This window comes from Callithrix jacchus, chromosome 14, assembly GCF_049354715.1.
Source record: "Callithrix jacchus isolate 240 chromosome 14, calJac240_pri, whole genome shotgun sequence".
NCBI classification, from domain to species: Eukaryota; Metazoa; Chordata; class Mammalia; order Primates; family Cebidae; genus Callithrix; species Callithrix jacchus.
Genome location: NC_133515.1, coordinates 4975683 through 4993544, shown reverse-complemented (window position 1 = coordinate 4993544; position 17862 = coordinate 4975683). Strand labels below are relative to the sequence as shown.

Here is a 17862-nt window from a genome sequence, read left to right as displayed (position 1 = left end):
TCTGCCGGGTTTTGGTATCAGAATGATGTTGGTCTCATAAAATGATTTGGGAAGGATTCCCTCTTTTTGGATTATTTGGAATAGTTTTAGAAGGAATGGTACCAGCTCCTCTTTGTGTGTCTGGTAGAATTCGGCTGTGAACCCGTCTGGACCTGGGCTTTTTTTGTGTGGTAGGCTCTTAATTGCTGCCTCGAGGTCTGACCTTGTTATTGGTCTATTCATAGTTTCAGCTTCCTCCTGGTTTAGGCTTGGGAGGACACAGGAGTCCAGGAATTTATCCATTTCTTCCAGGTTTACTAGTTTATGTGCATAGAGTTGTTTGTAATATTCTCTGATGTTGGTTTGAATTTCTGTGGAGTCTGTGGTGATTTCTCCTTTATCATTTTTAATTGCATCTATTTGGTTGTTCTCTCTTTTCTTTTTAATCAATCTGGCTAGTGGTCTGTCTATTTTGTTGATCTTTTCAAAAAACCAGCTCTTGGATTTATTGATTTTTTGAAGGGTTTTTCGTGTCTCAATCTCCTTCAGTGCAGCTCTGATCTTAGTTATTTCTTGTCTTCTGCTGGGTTTTGAGTTTTTTTGATCTTGCTCCTCTAGCTCTTTCAATTTTGACGATAGGGTGTCAATTTTGGATCTCTCCATTTTCCTCATATGGGCACTTATTGCGATATACTTTCCTCTAGAGCCTGCTTTCAATGTGTCCCAGAGGTTCTGGCATGTTGTGTCTTCGTTCTCATCGGTTTCGAAGAACTTCTTTATTTCTGTCTTCATTTCTTTGTTTACCCAGTCAACATTCAAGAGCCAGTTGTTCAGTTTCCATGAAGCTGTGTGGTTCTGGGTTGGTTTCTGTATTCTGAGTTCTAACTTGATTGCACTATGATCTGAGAGGCTGTTTGTTATGATTTCAGTTGTTTTGCATTTGCTGAGCAGTGCTTTACTTCCAATTATGTGGTCAATTTTAGAGTAGGTGTGATGTGGTGCTGAGAAGAATGTATAATCTGTGGATTTGGGGTGGAGAGTTCTGTAAGTGTCTATCAGGTTTGCTTGCTCCAGGTCTGAGTTCAAGCCCTGGATGTCCTTGTTAATTTTCTGTCTGGTTGATCTATCTAATATTGACAGTGGAGTGTTAAAGTCTCTCACTATTATTGTGTGGGAGTCTAAGTCTCTTTGTAAGTCATTAAGAACTTGCCTTATGTATCTGGGTGCTCCTGTATTGGGTCCATATATGTTTAGGATCGTTAGCTCTTCTTGTTGTATCGATCCGTTTACCATTATGTAATGGCCTTCTTTGTCTCTTTTGATCTTTGTTGCTTTAAAGTATATTTTATCAGAGATGAGAATTGCAACTCCTGCTTTTTCTTTGCTCTCCATTTGCTTGGTAAGTCTTCCTCCATTCCTTTATTTTGAGCCTTTGTTTATCCTTGCATGTGAGATGGGTTTCCTGGATACAGCACACTGAGGGGTTTTGGAATTTTATCCAATTTGCCAGTCTGTGTCTTTTGATTGGTGCATTTAGTCCATTTACATTTAGGGTTAATATTGTTATGAGTGAATTTGATACTGCCATTTTGATGCTAAGTGGCTGTTTTGCCTGTTAGTTGTTGTAGATTCTTCATTATGTTGATGCTCTTTAGCAATTAGTGTGATTTTGGAATGGCTGGTGCTGGTTGTTCCTTTCTATGTGTAGTGCCTCTTTTAGGAGCTCTTGTAAAGCAGGCCTGGTGGTGACAAAATCTCTGAGTACTTGCTTGTTCGCAAAGGATTTTATTTTTCCTTCACTTCTGAAGCTCAGTTTGGCCGGATATGTAATTCTGGGTTGAAAGTTCTTTTCTTCAAGAATGTTGAATATTGGCCCCCACTCTCTTCTGGCTTGTAGTGTTTCTGCCGAGAGATCTGCTGTGAGTCTGATGGGCTTCCCTTTGTGGGTGACCCGACCTTTCTCTCTGGCTGCCCTCAGTATTTTCTCCTTTATTTCAACCTTGTTGAATCTGACGATTATGTGCCTTGGGGTTGCTCTTCTTGCGGAGTATCTTTGTGGTGTTCTCTGTATTTCCTGCATTTGAGTGTTGGCATGTCTTGCTTGGTGGGGGAAGTTTTCCTGGATGATGTCCTGAAGAGTATTTTCCAGATTTATTCTCTTTGTCCCCTTCTGGTACACCTATCAAACGTAGGTTAGGTCTTTTCACATAGTCCCACATTTCTTGGAGACTTTGTTCATTCCTTTTTGCGCTTTTTTTCTCTAATCTTGGTTTCGCATTTTATTTCATTGAGCTGGTATTCGACTTCAGATATTCTTTCTTCTGCTTGGTCAATTCGGCTATTGAAACTTGTGCATGCTTCGCGGAGTTCTCGTATTGTTTTTCAGCTCCTTTAATTCATTCATATTCCTCTCTAAGTTATTCATTCTTGTTATCATTTCCTCATATCTTTTTTTAAGTTCCTTAGTTTCTTTGCATTGATTTAATACATGTTCTTTTAGCTCACAAAAGTTTCTCATTATCCACCTTCTGAAGTCTAATTCCATCATTTCATCACAGTCATTCTCCGTCCAGCTTTGTTCCCTTGCTGGTGAGGAGTTTTGGTCCTTTCTAGGAGGTGAGGTGTTCTGGTTTCGGGTGTTTTCCTCCTTTTTGCGCTGGTTTCCTCCCATCTTTGTGGATTTATCCGCTTGTCGTCTGCATAGTTGCTGGCTTTTCGATTGCGTCTCTGAGTGGTCACCCAGATTGTTGGTGATGAAGTATTTCTGTTATTTGGTTTTCCTTCTACCAGTCTAGCCCCTTCGCTGTATGACTTCTGAGGTCCACTCCAGGCCCTGCTTGTCTGGGGTGCACCTCTAGCAGCTGTGGCACAGTGAGGAATGCTAGCAGTTTCTTTTTCTGCTATCTTTGTCCCAGGATGATGCCTGCCAAATGTCAGTCTTTTGGATATAGAGGGGTCAGGGAGCTGCTTGAGGCGACAGTCTGTACTTTATAGGAGTTCAATTGCTGAGCTCTGATCTCTGTTGTTCATTCAGCTCTGTTAGGCTGCTATGTTTGATTCTGCTGCAACAGAGCTCATTAAAAAAACCCTTTTTTTCTGAAATGCTCTGTGTGGTGGGTTCGGGCTTTATTTTTGGACGTTCGTTGAGGTGTTCTGCCCAGCTAGGAGGCAGACTAGCCACTGTTTGCCTGCCAAGGCTCCGCCCTGCTGTTCTGAGGCTCGCCCTGTTGGGGCAGGCTCTGCTCTTCTGCTGTGGTCTCCGCCATGCCCTGAGGCGGAGTCACTCTGTTGTAACGGGTTGCCTCGGCAACGGCAGGCTGCGTCAGCTGTGGGCGTGTATCTCAGTAGGGACGGGTTGCTTCTGCATAGGCTTGCTGCGTCAGCAGTGGGCGTGCATCTCAGTTGGGGTGGGTCGCCTCGGTAATGGTGGACGCCCCTCCCCCACAGAGCGTCTCGGACCGAGTGTACAGGGATCATTTGAAATTGCGGTTTTGTTCATCCCACTGGGCTAGCCCAAGCACTCTGTCCCTGCAATCCCCTAGGCTGGCCCATTGTCCAAATCTCGTGCAGTCTCACGTCCAGCCCTCTCAAGTCTCAGGTTGCCAGTTCAACAGGGCACCTGGACAAGCGTGCCCTGAGGGGAGCGATGGGTAGGGTCGGCCGCCGCCACCCCGGCTGCCAGCTTCGCCAGGCAGAGGTACTGCCAGGCGTCCCGTGTCTCCTTTATACTTGGGAATTTCCCCGTTCTGTGGGCAACAAAGATCAGTCTGGAAATACAGCTCCGACTCACCTCTCCGCAGATTCAAGGAGAGCTCCAATCCTGGGTTGTTCTCACAGCGCCATCTTGAGTCCTCCCTCAACCAGGTAATTTTTGTATTTTCAGTAGCGATGGTGTTGCACCATATTGCCCAGGCTGGTCTCAAGCTCCTGGTCTCAAGAAATCTGCCTGCCTTGGCCACCTAAAGTGCTGAAATTAAAGACAGGCGCCACTTCACCTCAGCCCTTGTTGAGTTTCCAGCAGCAATGATGCGTTGCCATTTCTCTATTGTATTTCACTGTATAAATACTCCATGGTTCATTTATGTTTTTTACTATTGATAGGCATTTGGATTGTTTCCAATTTGAGACTTTTACAGAGTGCTGCTATTAACATTCTTGTTCCTATCTTTTAGTTAACTAAAAAATGTATCTACTTTTTTACACATGTAAACCCTAGGACCCAGTGATTTAATTCTTAAATTAAAGAATTTGTACAAAATTTTGGAACAAAAACTTAAGAATTAAATCACTGGGTCCTAGAGTTTACATAGGTTTAGTTGGCAAACAATTTTCCAGAGAGCTTGTACCACATCCACAATGTATGAAAAGTTGCTCCAAAGCCTCACCAACACTGGATATTATTATCTGTTTATTTAACTATAGATGTTCCACCAAATGTGTCATGGTATCTCATTGTGGTTTTAATTTGCATTTTTCTGGTGACTTATGATTTTGGGCATAGTTTTGCTTATTAACCATCTAAAATCTGTTTTAGGGAAATGCCTGTTTGACTCTTTCAACCCTCTTTCTATTGGCTGTCACTTTTTCATACTGATCCATAAAAGCTCTTTATATATTCTACATACAAGTTTTTTAAATTAATTTTTTAATTTTTTTATTGCGTTTTAGGTTTTGGGGTACATGTGCAGAACATGTAAGATAGTTGCATAGGTACACACATGGCCATGAAACATTTATTTAGCACATACCAGGTTTAGGTCTTGTTGCAGGTGCTAAAATGAAGGATAAAGAAATTTTCAGAAGATATGTGGCAAAGAGAAAACAGTGTTAACCTTCGTGATTTGTGTTGTTACTATGAAGTTGGCAATAGTAAAAATTTATTATAATTTACAACACGTATTTAAAATGTATTATATCACACATATTTTAATTAATTCAAAAATCAGTATCTTCATTGATGTGTGTTAGCTTCTTAGCACTGGAGTATCATTTGCTTGCTTACATGTAAAGGTATGATAAGTTTTAAATCTTCTGCTCAGATAAAGAAGTAGTCAATGATCTACGAAGTTTGACTTAACATAAATATTTCTAAGTAAAAGGATGAATCATAATTTTTCTGCATGGAAACAAAATAAGACAAATTTAAAAAGATGCACTTATCAGTGGGGAAGGTTTCTAGAGAAACTACTTACAATTATGCCTGAAAATAAGCATACAGCCTACATTTAAGTGATACATTTGGGAAAAAAGTGTGGAATCATTTTTAATGTTATGCACATAGAACTCTACCCTGATTCAGGAGTTTCTTGTCACATGTTGAGGATGATAGAATAGAGTTACTAACACAAAATGAGATATGTAATAACATATCTTTTGTTTTTATGAGTAAAAAGTATACCAGAAACAAAAGAAATATAAACGAGTATCTAATTTATTATATATATGGAATGAACTGTGAAACTTCACCAAGAAGTCTTTTTTTGAAGGAACATAAATTATTTGCCCAATCTCTGACTTCCTTTTTCACTGCAATAATGGTGTTTTCCTGTTTTAACAATAAATATTTGGACTTAAATGCAGTACAATTAATCAATCCTTTTTTATGAGTAGTAATTTCTGTGTCCTCTCTAATAAATTTTTGTCTGACTGGGTGCAGTGGCTCACACCTGCAATGCCAGCACTGTGGGAGGTCATGGTGGGCAGATCACTTGAAGTCAGGAGCTTGAGACCAGCCTGGCCAACATAGTGAAACACCATCTCTACTAAAAATACAAATATTACCTGGGCATGGTGGCACATGCCTGTAAATCCCAGCAACTTGGGAGGCTGAGGCATGAGAATTGCATGAATCTGGGAGATGGAGGTTGCAGTGAGCCAAGATCATGGTGCCACTGAACTCCAGGTTGGGCAGCAGATCCAGATGCTGTATCAAAAAGAAAAAGAAAAAGAAAGAAAAATAGAAAAGGAAATATTTGTCTACAACAAGGTGGAGCTATTCTATCCCGTTTCCTAGAAGCTTTGCTATTTTAGCTTTCACATTTATATCTACAGTCCAGATCAAGTTTTATTTTTTCTTCCATAAAGATAAGTAATTAACCCATACCATTTGTTGGAGAGCTTATACTTTCCTTACTGCACCACAGAACCACATTTGTTATTAATCAAGTCGCCATATATGTGTGGGTTTCTCACCCCTGCTCCACTGATTTATTTGTATACTCTTCCATATTTATCACACAGTTTTAATTACTGTAGTTTTATACTGGATTTAAAAAAATTCATCTTTGGATTATGTTGGTTACAGCTGACTTTAAAATTCCATATAAATTTCATAATTAGCTTTTCAATTTTTATTTTAAAGCTGCTAGTATTTATATTAGGTACATTGAATCTATAGATTAATTCAGGGGTAACTAACATCTTTTCAAAATATCAAATTTCCACTTCATAGATTATATGTGTATATATATATATATACATATATATGTACGTGTATATACATACATATGTGCATATACATTCTTTTTTTAATTGTAATTTAGGTTCTGGGATACATGTGCAGATCATGCAGGATTGTTCCATAGGTACATACATGGCAAGATGGTTTGCTGCTTTCCTCCCCTCATCACCTATATCTAGTATTTCTCCCCTCATTATCCCTCCCCACCCTCTTCAACTCTACTGTTCCTCCCCTCCACCCCCCACCCGCTGACCGCAGTGTGTGATGCTCCCCTCCCTGTGTCCACATGTTCCAATTGTTCAACACCCCCCTATGAGTGATAACATATGGTATTTGGTTTTCTGTTCTTGTGTCAGTTTGCTGAGAATGATGGTTTCCAGATTCATCTATGTCCCTCTGAAGGACATGAACTCATCGTTTTTTATGGCTGTGGAGTAATCTATGGTGTATATTTGCAACATTTTCTTTATCCAGTCTATTGATGATGAACATATGGGTTGGTTCCAGGTCTTTGCTATTGTAAACAGTGTTGCAATGAACATACGTGTGCATGTGTCTTTATAATAGAACAATTTATAATTCTTTGGGTATATACCCAATAAGGTAATTGCTGGGTCAAATGGAATTTCTATTTCTAGGTCCTTGAGGAATTGCCACACTGTCTTCCACAATGGTTGCATTAATTCACACTCCCACCAACAGTGTAAAAGTGTTCCTATTTCTCCACATCCTCTGCAGCATCTGTTTTCTCCAGGTTTTTTAATGATCACAATTCTAACTGGCATGAGATGGTATCTCAATGTGGTTTTGATTGGCATTTCTCTAATGACCAGTAATGATGAGCATTTTTTCATATGTTGAAAAATGATGTCTCCGATTTTTCAATGTCTTCTTTTGTAAAAGTGTCTGTTCATATCCTTGCCCACTTTTGAATGGTTTGGTTTGTTGTTTTCATGTAAAACTGTTTTAGTTTTTTTTATTGCATTTTAGGTTTTGGGGTACATGTGCAGAACATGCAAGATAGTGGTATAGGTACACACATGGCAGTGTGTTTTGCTGCCTTCCTCCCCTTCACTCACATCTGGCATTTCTCCCCATGCTATCCCTCCCCAACTACCGTCCCCGCTGTCCCTCCAAGATCCCCCCAATAGACCCCAGTGTGTAGTGCTCCCCTCCCTGTGTCCATGTGTTCTCATAGTTCATCACCCACCTATGAGTGAGAACATGCGGTATTTCATTTTCTGTTCTTGTGTCAGTTTGCTGAGAATGATGTTCTCCAGATTCATCCATGTCCCTACAAAGGACACGGACTCATCATTTTTGATTGCTGCATAATATTCCATGGTGCATATGTGCCACATTTTCCCAGTCCAGTCTATCATCGATGGGCATTTGGGTTGGTTCCAGGTCTGTGCTATTGTAAACAGTGCTGCAATGAACATTCCTGTGCATGTGTCCTTATAGTAGAACGATTTATAGTCCTTTGGATGTATACCCAGTAATGGGATTGCTGGATCAAATGGAATTTCTACTTCTAGGTCCTTGAGGAATCGCCACACTGTCTTCCACAATGGTTGAACTAACTTAATCTCCCACCAGTAGTGTAAAAGTGTTCCTATTTCTCCACATCCTCTCCAGCATCTGTTGTCTCCAGATTTTTTAATAATCGCCATTCTAACTGGCGTGAGATGATATCTAAATGTGGTTTTGATTTGCATCTCTCTAATGACCAGTGATAATGAGCATTTTTTTCATATGTTTGTTGGCCTCATGTATGTCTTCTTTTGTAAAGTGTCTGTTCATATCCTTTGCCCATTTTTGAATGGGCTTGTTTGTTTTTTTCTTGTAAATCTGTTTGAGTTCTTTGTAAATTCTGGAAATCAGCCCTTTGTCATATGGGTAAACTGCAGAAATATTTTCCCATTCTGTTGGTTGCCGATTCACTCTAATGACTGTTTCTTTTGCCATGCAGAAGCTGTGGAGTTTGATTAGGTCCCATTTGTCTATTTTGGCTTTTGTTGCCAATGCTTTTGGTGTTTTGTTCATAAAGTCCTTGCCTACTCCTATGTCCTGAATGGTTTTGCCTAGATTTTCTTCTAGGGTTTTTATGGTGCCAGGTCTTATGTTTAAGTCTTTAATCCATCTGGAGTTAATTTTAGTGTAAGTTGTCAGGAAGGGTTCCAGTTGCTGCTTTCTGCACATGGCTAGCCAGTTTTCCCAACACCATTTATTAAACAGGGAATCCTTTCCCCATTGCTTGCTTTTGTCAGGTATATCAAAGCTTGTAGGGTTGTAGATATGTTGTGTTGCCTCCAATGCCTCTGTTTTGTTGTTCCATTGGTCTATATCTCTGTTTTTGTACCAGTACCATGCTGTCTTGATCACTGTAGCCTTGTAGTATAGTTTGAAGTCCGGTAGTGTGATGCCGCCCGCTGTGTTCTTTTTGCTTAGAATTGACTTGGCTATGTGGGCTCTCTTTTGGTTCCATATGAAGTTCATGGTGGTTTTTTCCAGTTCTGTGAAGAAATGAAATGGTAGCTTGATGGGGATAGCATGGAGTCTGTAAGTTACTTTGGGCAGTATGGCCATTTTCACGATATTGATTCTTCCTAACCATGAACATGGAATGTTTCTCCATCTGTTTGTGTCCTCTCTGATTTCGTTGAGCAGTGGTTTGTAGTTTTCCTTGAAGAGGTCCCTTACGTTCCTTGTGAGTTGTATTCCTAGGTATTTTATTCTCTTTGTAGCAATTGTGAATGGCAGTTCATTCTTGATTTGGCTCTCTTTCAGTCTGTTATTGGTGTATAGGAATGCTTGTGATTTTTGCACATTGATTTTGTATCCTGAGACTTTGCTGAAGTTGCTTATCAGTTTCAGGATATTTTGGGCTGAGACGGTGGGGTCTTCTAGATATACTATCATGTCATCTGCAAATAGAGACAATTTGGCTTCCACCTTTCCTATTTGAATACACTTTATTTCTTTTTCTTGCCTGATTGCTCTGGCTAGAACTTCCAGTACTATATTAAATAGGAGTGGTGAGAGAGGGCATCCTTGTCTAGTGCCAGATTTCAAAGGGAATGCTTCCAGTTTTTGCCCATTCAGTATGATATTGGCTGTTGGTTTGTCATAAATAGTTTTTATTATTTGAGATACGTTCCACCAATACCGAGTTTATTGAGGATTTTTAGCATAAAGGGCTGTTGAGTTTTCTCAAATGCCTTCTCTGCATCAATTGAGATAATCATGTGGTTTTTGTCTTTGGTTCTGTTTATGCGGTGAAATTACGTTTGTAGACCTGCGTATGCTGAACCAGCCTTGCATCCCCGGGATAAATCCTACTTGACCATGATGGATAAACTTTTTGATGTGCTGTTGCAATTGGCTTGCCAGTATTTTATTGAATATTTTTGAATCTATGTTTATCAAGGATATTGGCCTGAAGTTTTCTTTTCTTGTTCGGTCTCTGCCAGGTTTTGGTATCAGGATGATGTTGGTCTCACAAAATGATTTGGGAAGGATTCCCTCTTTTTGGATTATTTGGAATAGTTTCAGAAGGAATGGTACCAGCTCCTCTTTGTGTGTCCGGTCCTCCCCAGACCTTCTAGTTTGGCATGGTGGCACATGCTTACAAACCCAGCAATTTCATAGGCCGAGGTAGGAGGATCACATGCGTCCAGACGTGTTTGCTTTCGTGTTGTTTTTTATTTTGTTTGAGACAGATTCTTGCTTTGTCACCCAGGCAGGTGTGCAGTGGGTGATTTAAGCCCACTGAAACCTCCATCCTCCATGTTCAAGCGATTCTGCTGCCTCAGCCTTCTGAGTTGCTGGGACTGCAGGTTCCTGCCACCATGCCCAGTCTTTTTTCTTTTTCTATTTTCTTTTCAGACAGAGTTTGGCTTTTGTTGTTCAGGTTGGAGTTCAGTGGCGGGATCTTGGCTCACTGCCACCTCTGCCTCCAAATTCAAGTGATTCTTCTGCCCCAGGCTCCCAAATGGCTGGGATTACAGGCATGCACCACCATGCCCAGCTAATTTTGTATATTTAGTAGAAATGGGATCTCTCCATCTTGGGAAGGCTGGTCTTGAACTCCGAACCTCATGTGATCCAACTGCCTTGGCCTCCCAAATTGCTGGGATTACAGGCATGAGCCACCAACCCAGACCAATATCTTTATATTAAAACATAAATTGGAGGCTGAGGCAGGTTGATCCACTTAAGGTCAGGCAGTCGAGACCAGCCTGGCCATTATGGTGAAACCCTGTCTCTACTACAATTACAAAAATTAGCCAGGAATGGTGGCGGGTGCCTGTAACACCAGCTACTCAGGAGGCTGAGCCACAAGAATCACTTGAATCTGGGAGGTAGAGGTTGCAGTGAGCCAAGATCAGACCACGGCACTCCCACCTGGGTGACAGAGTGAGAGTCTGTCACGAGGAAAACAAAAAACAAAAAACTCAAATTGGACTGTTTCTTCCCTGCTTCCTGATTTCTGATCACGCTCACATTAAAAGATAAACTGCTTAACTTCCCTCCCCTCCCCAGGCCTGCAGGCCCTGCCCAACCCATCCTCCTTCCCTCCTCAGTCTCTCCCACTCCTCACTCTGCTCAAGCCACAGGGACCACCTCGCTGTTCCTTCAAGACCCCTGACATAGCCCTGCCCCAGGGCATTTGCATGGGCTGTGCCCTCTGTATGGAAAGTGCTTACCCCCAATACCTTCCCTCTCACACTGGTTACCTTTTTCCATTAAGATCGTGTCCTAGGCTGGGCATGGTGGCAAGTGCTTATAATCCCAGCAATTTTGCAGACTGAGGTAGGAGAATCACAAGGGCCCAGAAGTGTTTGGTTTTGTTTGTTTTCTTTGTTTTGTTGTTGACAGAATCTTCCACTGTTACCAGCAGGAGTGCAGTGGGTGATTGCAGCCCACTGAAACCTCCACCTTCCAGGTTCAAGCGATTCTGCTGCCTCAGTCTTCTGAGTAGCTTGGATGACAGGTGCCTGCCACCATGCCCATGATTTTTTTTTTTTGAGACAGTGTTTTACTCTTGTTGCCCAGTTTAAAGTTCAGTGGTATGACCTTGGCTTACTGCAACCTTCACTTCTCAGGTTCAAGTGATTATCCTGCTTCAGCCTTCCAAATGGCTGGGATTACAGGCATGGGCCACCATGCTCACCTAATTTTGTATATTTAATAGTAATGGGATTTCTTTGTCTTGGTCAGGCTGGTCTCCAACTCTCAACCTCAGGTGACCCACCTGCCTAGGCCCCCCAAAGTGCTGGGAATACAGGCATGAGCCACCAACCCTGACCAAGATCTTTACATTAAATCCTAAATTGGAGGCAGAGGTAGGTAGATCCGCTTGAGGTCAGGAGTTCCAGACCAGCTGGGCCATCATGGTGAAATCTTTTGTCTACTACAATTACAGAAAGTAGTCGGGCATGCAGGTGGGTGCCAATAATACCCGCTACTTCAGGAGGCTGAGCCACAAGTATCACTTGAATCTGGGAGGTGGTGGTTGCAGTGAGCTGAGATCACACTTCTGCCCTCCCACATGGGTGACAGAGTGAGACTCCTTCTTCAAAAACAAAAACAAACAAACAAAAAACCCAAAAACGTAAATTGGACTGTTTCTTCCCTTCTTCCTTATTTCCCATCTCACTTACATTAAAAGATAAACTGCTTACCTTCCCTCACCTCCCCAAAGCCTGCAGGTCCTGCCCAACAGGTCTTCCTTTCCTCCTCCCTCTCTCCCACTCCTCACTCTGCTGCAGCCACAGGGACCTCCTTGCTGTTCCTTCAACAGCTGAACATTCCCTGGCTCCATGAGCTCACTGCCCCACTTCCACCTGGGCCACCCACCAAGGGGCCCTGCCTTGGTCTGGAAGCCCAGGGGTCCCTGTAGACACACACGGACACACACACACAGACAGGCACGAAGAAAGCAAGACACACGGAGACATCCAACAGTCGCAGGCGGCTCCTGAGGCTGCGGGGTTCTGCTCTCTACCGGGAAGCCCCTCGGGGAGAGAGCAGCCACCGGGCACACAGGCTGGCGGTACCTGGAAATCCCTGCAGGGACAGCTTTCAAGGACACGCACCCCCCACAGCGTCTGAGCAGGCCTGAAGCATCGTGGGGATCCTTGGGGATCGGCCTGGACATCCGTGAAGCTCCGCTGCGGCTTTTCTCAGCCTGGTCCCGCCCTGGCCGACTCCTGAAATCGCGGGACACTGGCGAGGATCTCGGGGAGGGGAGGCTGTTGCCCAAGGCCCAGGCACTGCCACGGAGGGTCCGTGGTTTTCACAGCCGCTGATAAGGCGGTTCCGCAGGCCACGGGGGCTGTGACTGTGACGCGAGCCCCGGGTGGGAGCTCACGTGTCTGACGCGCCGCTTGCGCATGCGCATTGGTGTGCCCGGCTGGCCCCGGCAACGTGGGCGCTCCGTGCAGGGGGGCCGTAGGGGCACCGGAAAATGCTGGCGGCGGCGTCCGAGGCGGCCCCAGGGAAGGAGGCTGCCTGCCACAAGCTGAGCAGAGCCCGACCTTCCCGACCTCCCTGAGCCGACTTTGCTGTTCGGGTCGGCTGGATGCGGAGGGCGCTTGAGACCGTGAGGTGCGCACCCGGGTCTGCTCTGCCCCCTGGATTCCGGATCGGACGGCGTCGGCTGGGATCGGGTCCCGCGGGGCTGGAGATTCAGTCTGGTGAAGGGTGGCGGGGTCGGTGGAACCCAGAAAGATGCCTGGGACCCTCCGGGAGGGTGTAAGGAGAACGTTGCCGGGCTCCATGGGCTCCTTGCCCCGCTTCCACCTGGGCCACCCACCAAGGGGCGCTGCCTCGGTCTCCAAGCCCAGGGACCCCTGCTTCTCTGCACTGCTGTCCGGAGAAGGTGTGAGGAAAGACAAAGCAGCAAGCCCAGCCAGGGGTAGAGGCGGCCACACAGGGAACCAGCCTCTTCTGGGGCGGATCCGCTGGAGAGAGCGGCTCAGAAGATTTCTGGGGCGAAGCCCAATCCCTAGACCAAGGTCCAGGCAGGCCGCTGAGGACCCCCACGGAAGCCAAGCACAACATGCTGACGGATTTAGTCACTTATTGTTTTTACGGAAAACATCATCATCTTGCTACAAAGTTTTTTTCTCAAATTGCTTGGACCGCCTGTACACGGAGACCACTTGTCAACTTGTCCTGTGGAGAGAAAAACTCCGGGTGTTAAAAATGCAGATTCTCACTCTTATATGCTGTGGCCTCTGTCTGGAAACTGCTTACCCCCCAATACCTTACTTCTCACACTGGTGACCACTTTCCATTAACATTTTGGCCCAGGCTGGGCATGGTGGCACTTGCTTATACTCCCAGCAATTTCTCAGGCTGAGGTAGGAGGATCGCATGAGCCCAGAAGTGTTTGCTTCTGTTTTGCTTTCTGTTTTGTTTGAGACAGAATCTTGCTCTGTCGCCCAGGCAGAAGGGCAGTGGGTGATTTTAGCCAACTGAATCCTCCACCTTCCTCGTTCAACAGACTCTGCTGCCTCAGCCTTCTGAGTAGCTAGGAATACAGGTGCCTGCCACCATGCCCAGGTGTTTTTTTTTTCAGACAGAGTTTTACTCTCATTGCCCAGGTTTGAGTTCGGTGGCAGGATCTTGGCTCACTGAAACCTTCACTGCTCAGGTTCAAGTGATTATCCTGCCTCAGACTCCTAAATGGCTGGGATTACAGGCATGGGCCACCATGCCCAGCTAATTTTGTATATTTAATAGTAACGGGATTTCTCTATCTTGGTCAGGCTGGTCTAGAACTACCAACCTCAGGTGATCCGTGTGCCTCGGCCTCCAAAAATGCTGGGATTAAAGGCATGAGCCACCAATGTTGACCAATATCTTTTCATTAAAACCTAAATTGGAGGCAGAGGAAGGTAGATCCACTTGAGGTCAGGAGTTCCAGGCCAGCCTGGTCATCATGGTGAAATCTTTTCTCTTCTACTATTACAAAAATTAGCATATAAAGGCAAGGCAAGGCAAGGAATCTGAGGGCATGTAAAGCTTCTAAAGGCAAGGAAAGGCAAGGCAAGGCGTCTAAAGGCATGTAAAAGCATCTGAAGGCAAGGTAAGGCAAGGCAAGGCGTCTAAAGGCATGTAAGGCATCTAAAGTCAAGGCAAGTCAAGTCAAGGCAAGGCAAGTCAAGTCAAGGCAAGGCAATGCCTCTAAAGGCATGTAAAGGCATCTAAGGGCAAGACAAGGCATCTAAAGGCAAGGCAAGGCATTTAAAAACATTTTAAGGCATCTAAAGGGAAGGCAAGGCATCTAACATTTAAAGCAAAGCAAGGCAAAACAAGGCAAGGCATCTAAATGCATCTAAAGGCATCTAAAGGCAAGGCAAGACATTTAAAAACATTTAAAGGCATCTAAAGGGAAGGCAAGGCATCTAGAGGCATGTAAAAGCATCTAAAGGCAAGGCAAGTCAAAGCAAGACAAGGCAAGGCAAGGCTTCCAAAGGCATGTAAAGGCATCTGAAGGCAAAGCAAAAAAGGCAAGGCAACTCTAGGTAAGGCATTGAAAGGCATCTAAAGGCAAGGGAAGGCAATGCATGTATAGTCATGTAAAGGCATATAAATCAAGGCAAGGCAAGGCACAGAAAGGCAAGGAAAGGTAAGGCTTCTAAAGGGATGTAAAGGCATAAAAAGGCAAGGCGAGGCAAAACAATGCATCTAAAGGCATGTAAAAGCATCTAAATGCAAGGCAAGGCAAGTCAAGGCAAGGCAAGGCATCTAAAGGCATGTAAAGGCATCTAAAGGCAAGGCAGAGCAAGACAAGGTAATACCTCTAAAGGCAAGTAAAGGCATCTAAGGCCAAGGCAAGGCATCTAAAGGAATTTAAAGGCATCTGAAGGCATGTCACAGCAAGGCAAAAAAGGCATCTAACGGCATGTAAAGGCATCTAAAAGCAAAGCAAGGCAAAATATAGGCAAGGCTTCTAAATTGTGTAAAGGCATCTAAAGGCAAGGCCAGGCACAGCAAGTCATCTAAAGGCATGTAAAGGCATCTAAAGGGGAGGTGAGGCAAGGCAATGTAAGGCATCTAGAGGCATCGAAAAGCAAGGCAAAACAAGGCAAGTCAAAGCATCTGAGGGATGTAAAGCTTCTAAAGGCAAGGCAAGGCATCTAAAGGCCTGTATAGGCATCTAAAGGCAGGACAAGTCAAAACAAGACAAGGCAAGGCAAGGTATCTAAAGGCATGTAAAGGCATCTAAAGGCAAGGCAAGGAATCTAAAAGCATATAAAAGCATCTAAAGGCAAAGCAAGGCAAGGCAAAACATCTAAAGGCATGAAAAGACATTGAAAGTCAATGCAAAACAACGCAAGACATGTAAAAACATCTAAAGGCAAGGAAAGGCATCTAAAGGCATGCAAAGGCATCTAAAGGCAAGGTAAAGCAAGGCAAGGGATCTAAAGGATGTAAAGGCATATAAAGACATTTAAAGACAAGACAAGGCATCTAAAGACATGTAAAGGCATCTAAAGTCAAGGCAAGTCAAGTCAAGGCAAGGAAAAGCATCTAAAGGCATGTAAAGGCATCTAAAGGCAAGGCAGAGCAAGAGAAGGCAATGCCTCTAAAGGCATGTAAAGGCATCTACGGGCAAGGCAAGGCATTTAAAGATATTTAAAGACATTTAAAGGCAAGTTACAGCAAGGCAAGGAAAGGAAAGGCATCTAACAGCAAGTAAAGGCACCTAAAAGCAAAGCAAGGCAAAACAAAGCAAGGCATTTAAAGGCATGTACAGGCATCTAAAGGCAAGGAAAAGCAAGGCATCTAAAGGCACATAAAGGCATATAAAGGCGAGGCAAGTGAAGGCAAAGCAAGGCAAGATATTTAAAAGCATGGAAGGCATCTAAATGCAAGGCAAGTCAAGCCAAGTCAAGTCAAGGCCTGTAAAGGCATGTAAAGGCATCTAAAGGTAAGGCAAGGAATCTATTAGCATATAAAAGCATCTAAAGGCAAGGCAAGGCAAGGCATCTAAAAGCATGAAAAAGCATCTAAAGGCAAGGAAAGGCAAGGAAAGCAATGTGAAGTATCTAAAGGCAAGGCAGAGCAAGGCAAGGCAATGCATCCCAAAACAAGTAAAGACATCTAAAGGCAGGGCAAGTCAAAGCAAGACAAGGCAAGGCAAGGCAAGACACCTAAAGGCATGTACAGGCAACTAAAGGTAAGGCAAGTCAAGTCAAGGCAAGGCAAGGCATCCAAAGGAATGCAAAGCCATCTAAAGGCAAGTCAAGGCAAGGCAAGTCACAGCAAAGCAAGGCAAGGCATCTAAAGACATATAAAAGGATCTACAGGAAAGGCAGGGCAAGGCAAGGAAATGCATCTAAAAGCATGTAATGGTATCTAAAGGCAAGGTAAGGCAAGGCCAAAACATCTAAAAAAATTTAAAGGCATCTAAGGGCAAGGCAAGGCATCTAAAGGCCTGTAAAGGCATCTAAGGGCAGGACAAGTCAAAACAAGACAAGGCAAGGCAAGGCATCTAAAGGCATGTAAAGGTATCTAATGGCAAGGCTAGACAAGGCAAGGCATCTAAAGGCATGTGAAGGCATCTAAATGCAAGAGAAGGCAAGGCATCTAATAGCATGTAAAGGAACCTAATGGGAACTCAATACAAGGTAAAGCAAGGTATATAAAGGGATGTAGAAGCATCTAAAAGTAAGGAAAGGCAAGGCATCATAAGGCATGTAAAGACTAGGAAGGGCAAGGCAAGGCAAGAGAGGGGTAGGCATGCAAAGCCATCTATATTAAGGCAAGACAAGGCACAGCAAGGCAAGGCAAAGCAAGGCAAGGCATCTAAAAGAATGTAAAGACATCTAAAGTAAAGGCAAGGCAAGGTAAGGCATCGAGAGGCATGAAAAAGCATCTAAAGGCAAGGGAAGGCAAGGCAAGGGTAGTCAATGCAAGGCCTATAAAGGCATGTAAAGGCATCTAAAGTCAAAGCAAGGCAATTCAAGAAGAGGCATCTAAAGGCATGTAAAGGCCTCTAAAGGCAAGGCAAGGCATCTAATGTCATGTAAAGGCATGTAAAGTAAAGGCAAGGCAAGGCAAGGTAAGGCATCTAGAGGCATGTAAAGGCATCTAGAGCCACGTAAAGGCATCTAGAGGCATGTAAAGGCATCTAAAGGCAAAGCAAGGCAAGGCAAGGCTAGACAAGGCAAGGTCTGTGAAGGCATATAAAGGCATTTAAAGGTCAGGCAACGCTTGGCATCTAAAGTCATGTAAAGGCATTAAAGTCAAGGCAAGGCAATTCAAGAAGAGGCGTCTAAAGGCATGTAAAGGCCTCTAAAGGAAAGGCAAAGCAAGGCAAGGCATCTAAAGGCTTGTAAAGGCATCTAAAGTCAAGGCAAGTCAATGCAAGGTAAGGCATCTAATGGCATGTAAAGGCATCTAAA

At 43.9% G+C, this 17862-nt stretch overlaps 1 protein-coding gene across 1 annotated transcript in view; it reads right to left on the bottom strand.

Moving 5' to 3' along the window:
- LOC118147193 (uncharacterized) overlaps positions 1–12774 on the bottom strand; it is a 39759-nt gene extending 26985 nt beyond the window's left edge. The window contains exon 1 of the mRNA XM_054244474.2: positions 12541–12774. Coding sequence (XP_054100449.1) covers positions 12541–12571 — 31 coding nt within the window. The 5' untranslated portion in view covers positions 12572–12774. The remainder of the gene's footprint in view (positions 1–12540) is intronic.
- Between the last annotated feature and the right edge of the window lie 5088 nt (positions 12775–17862).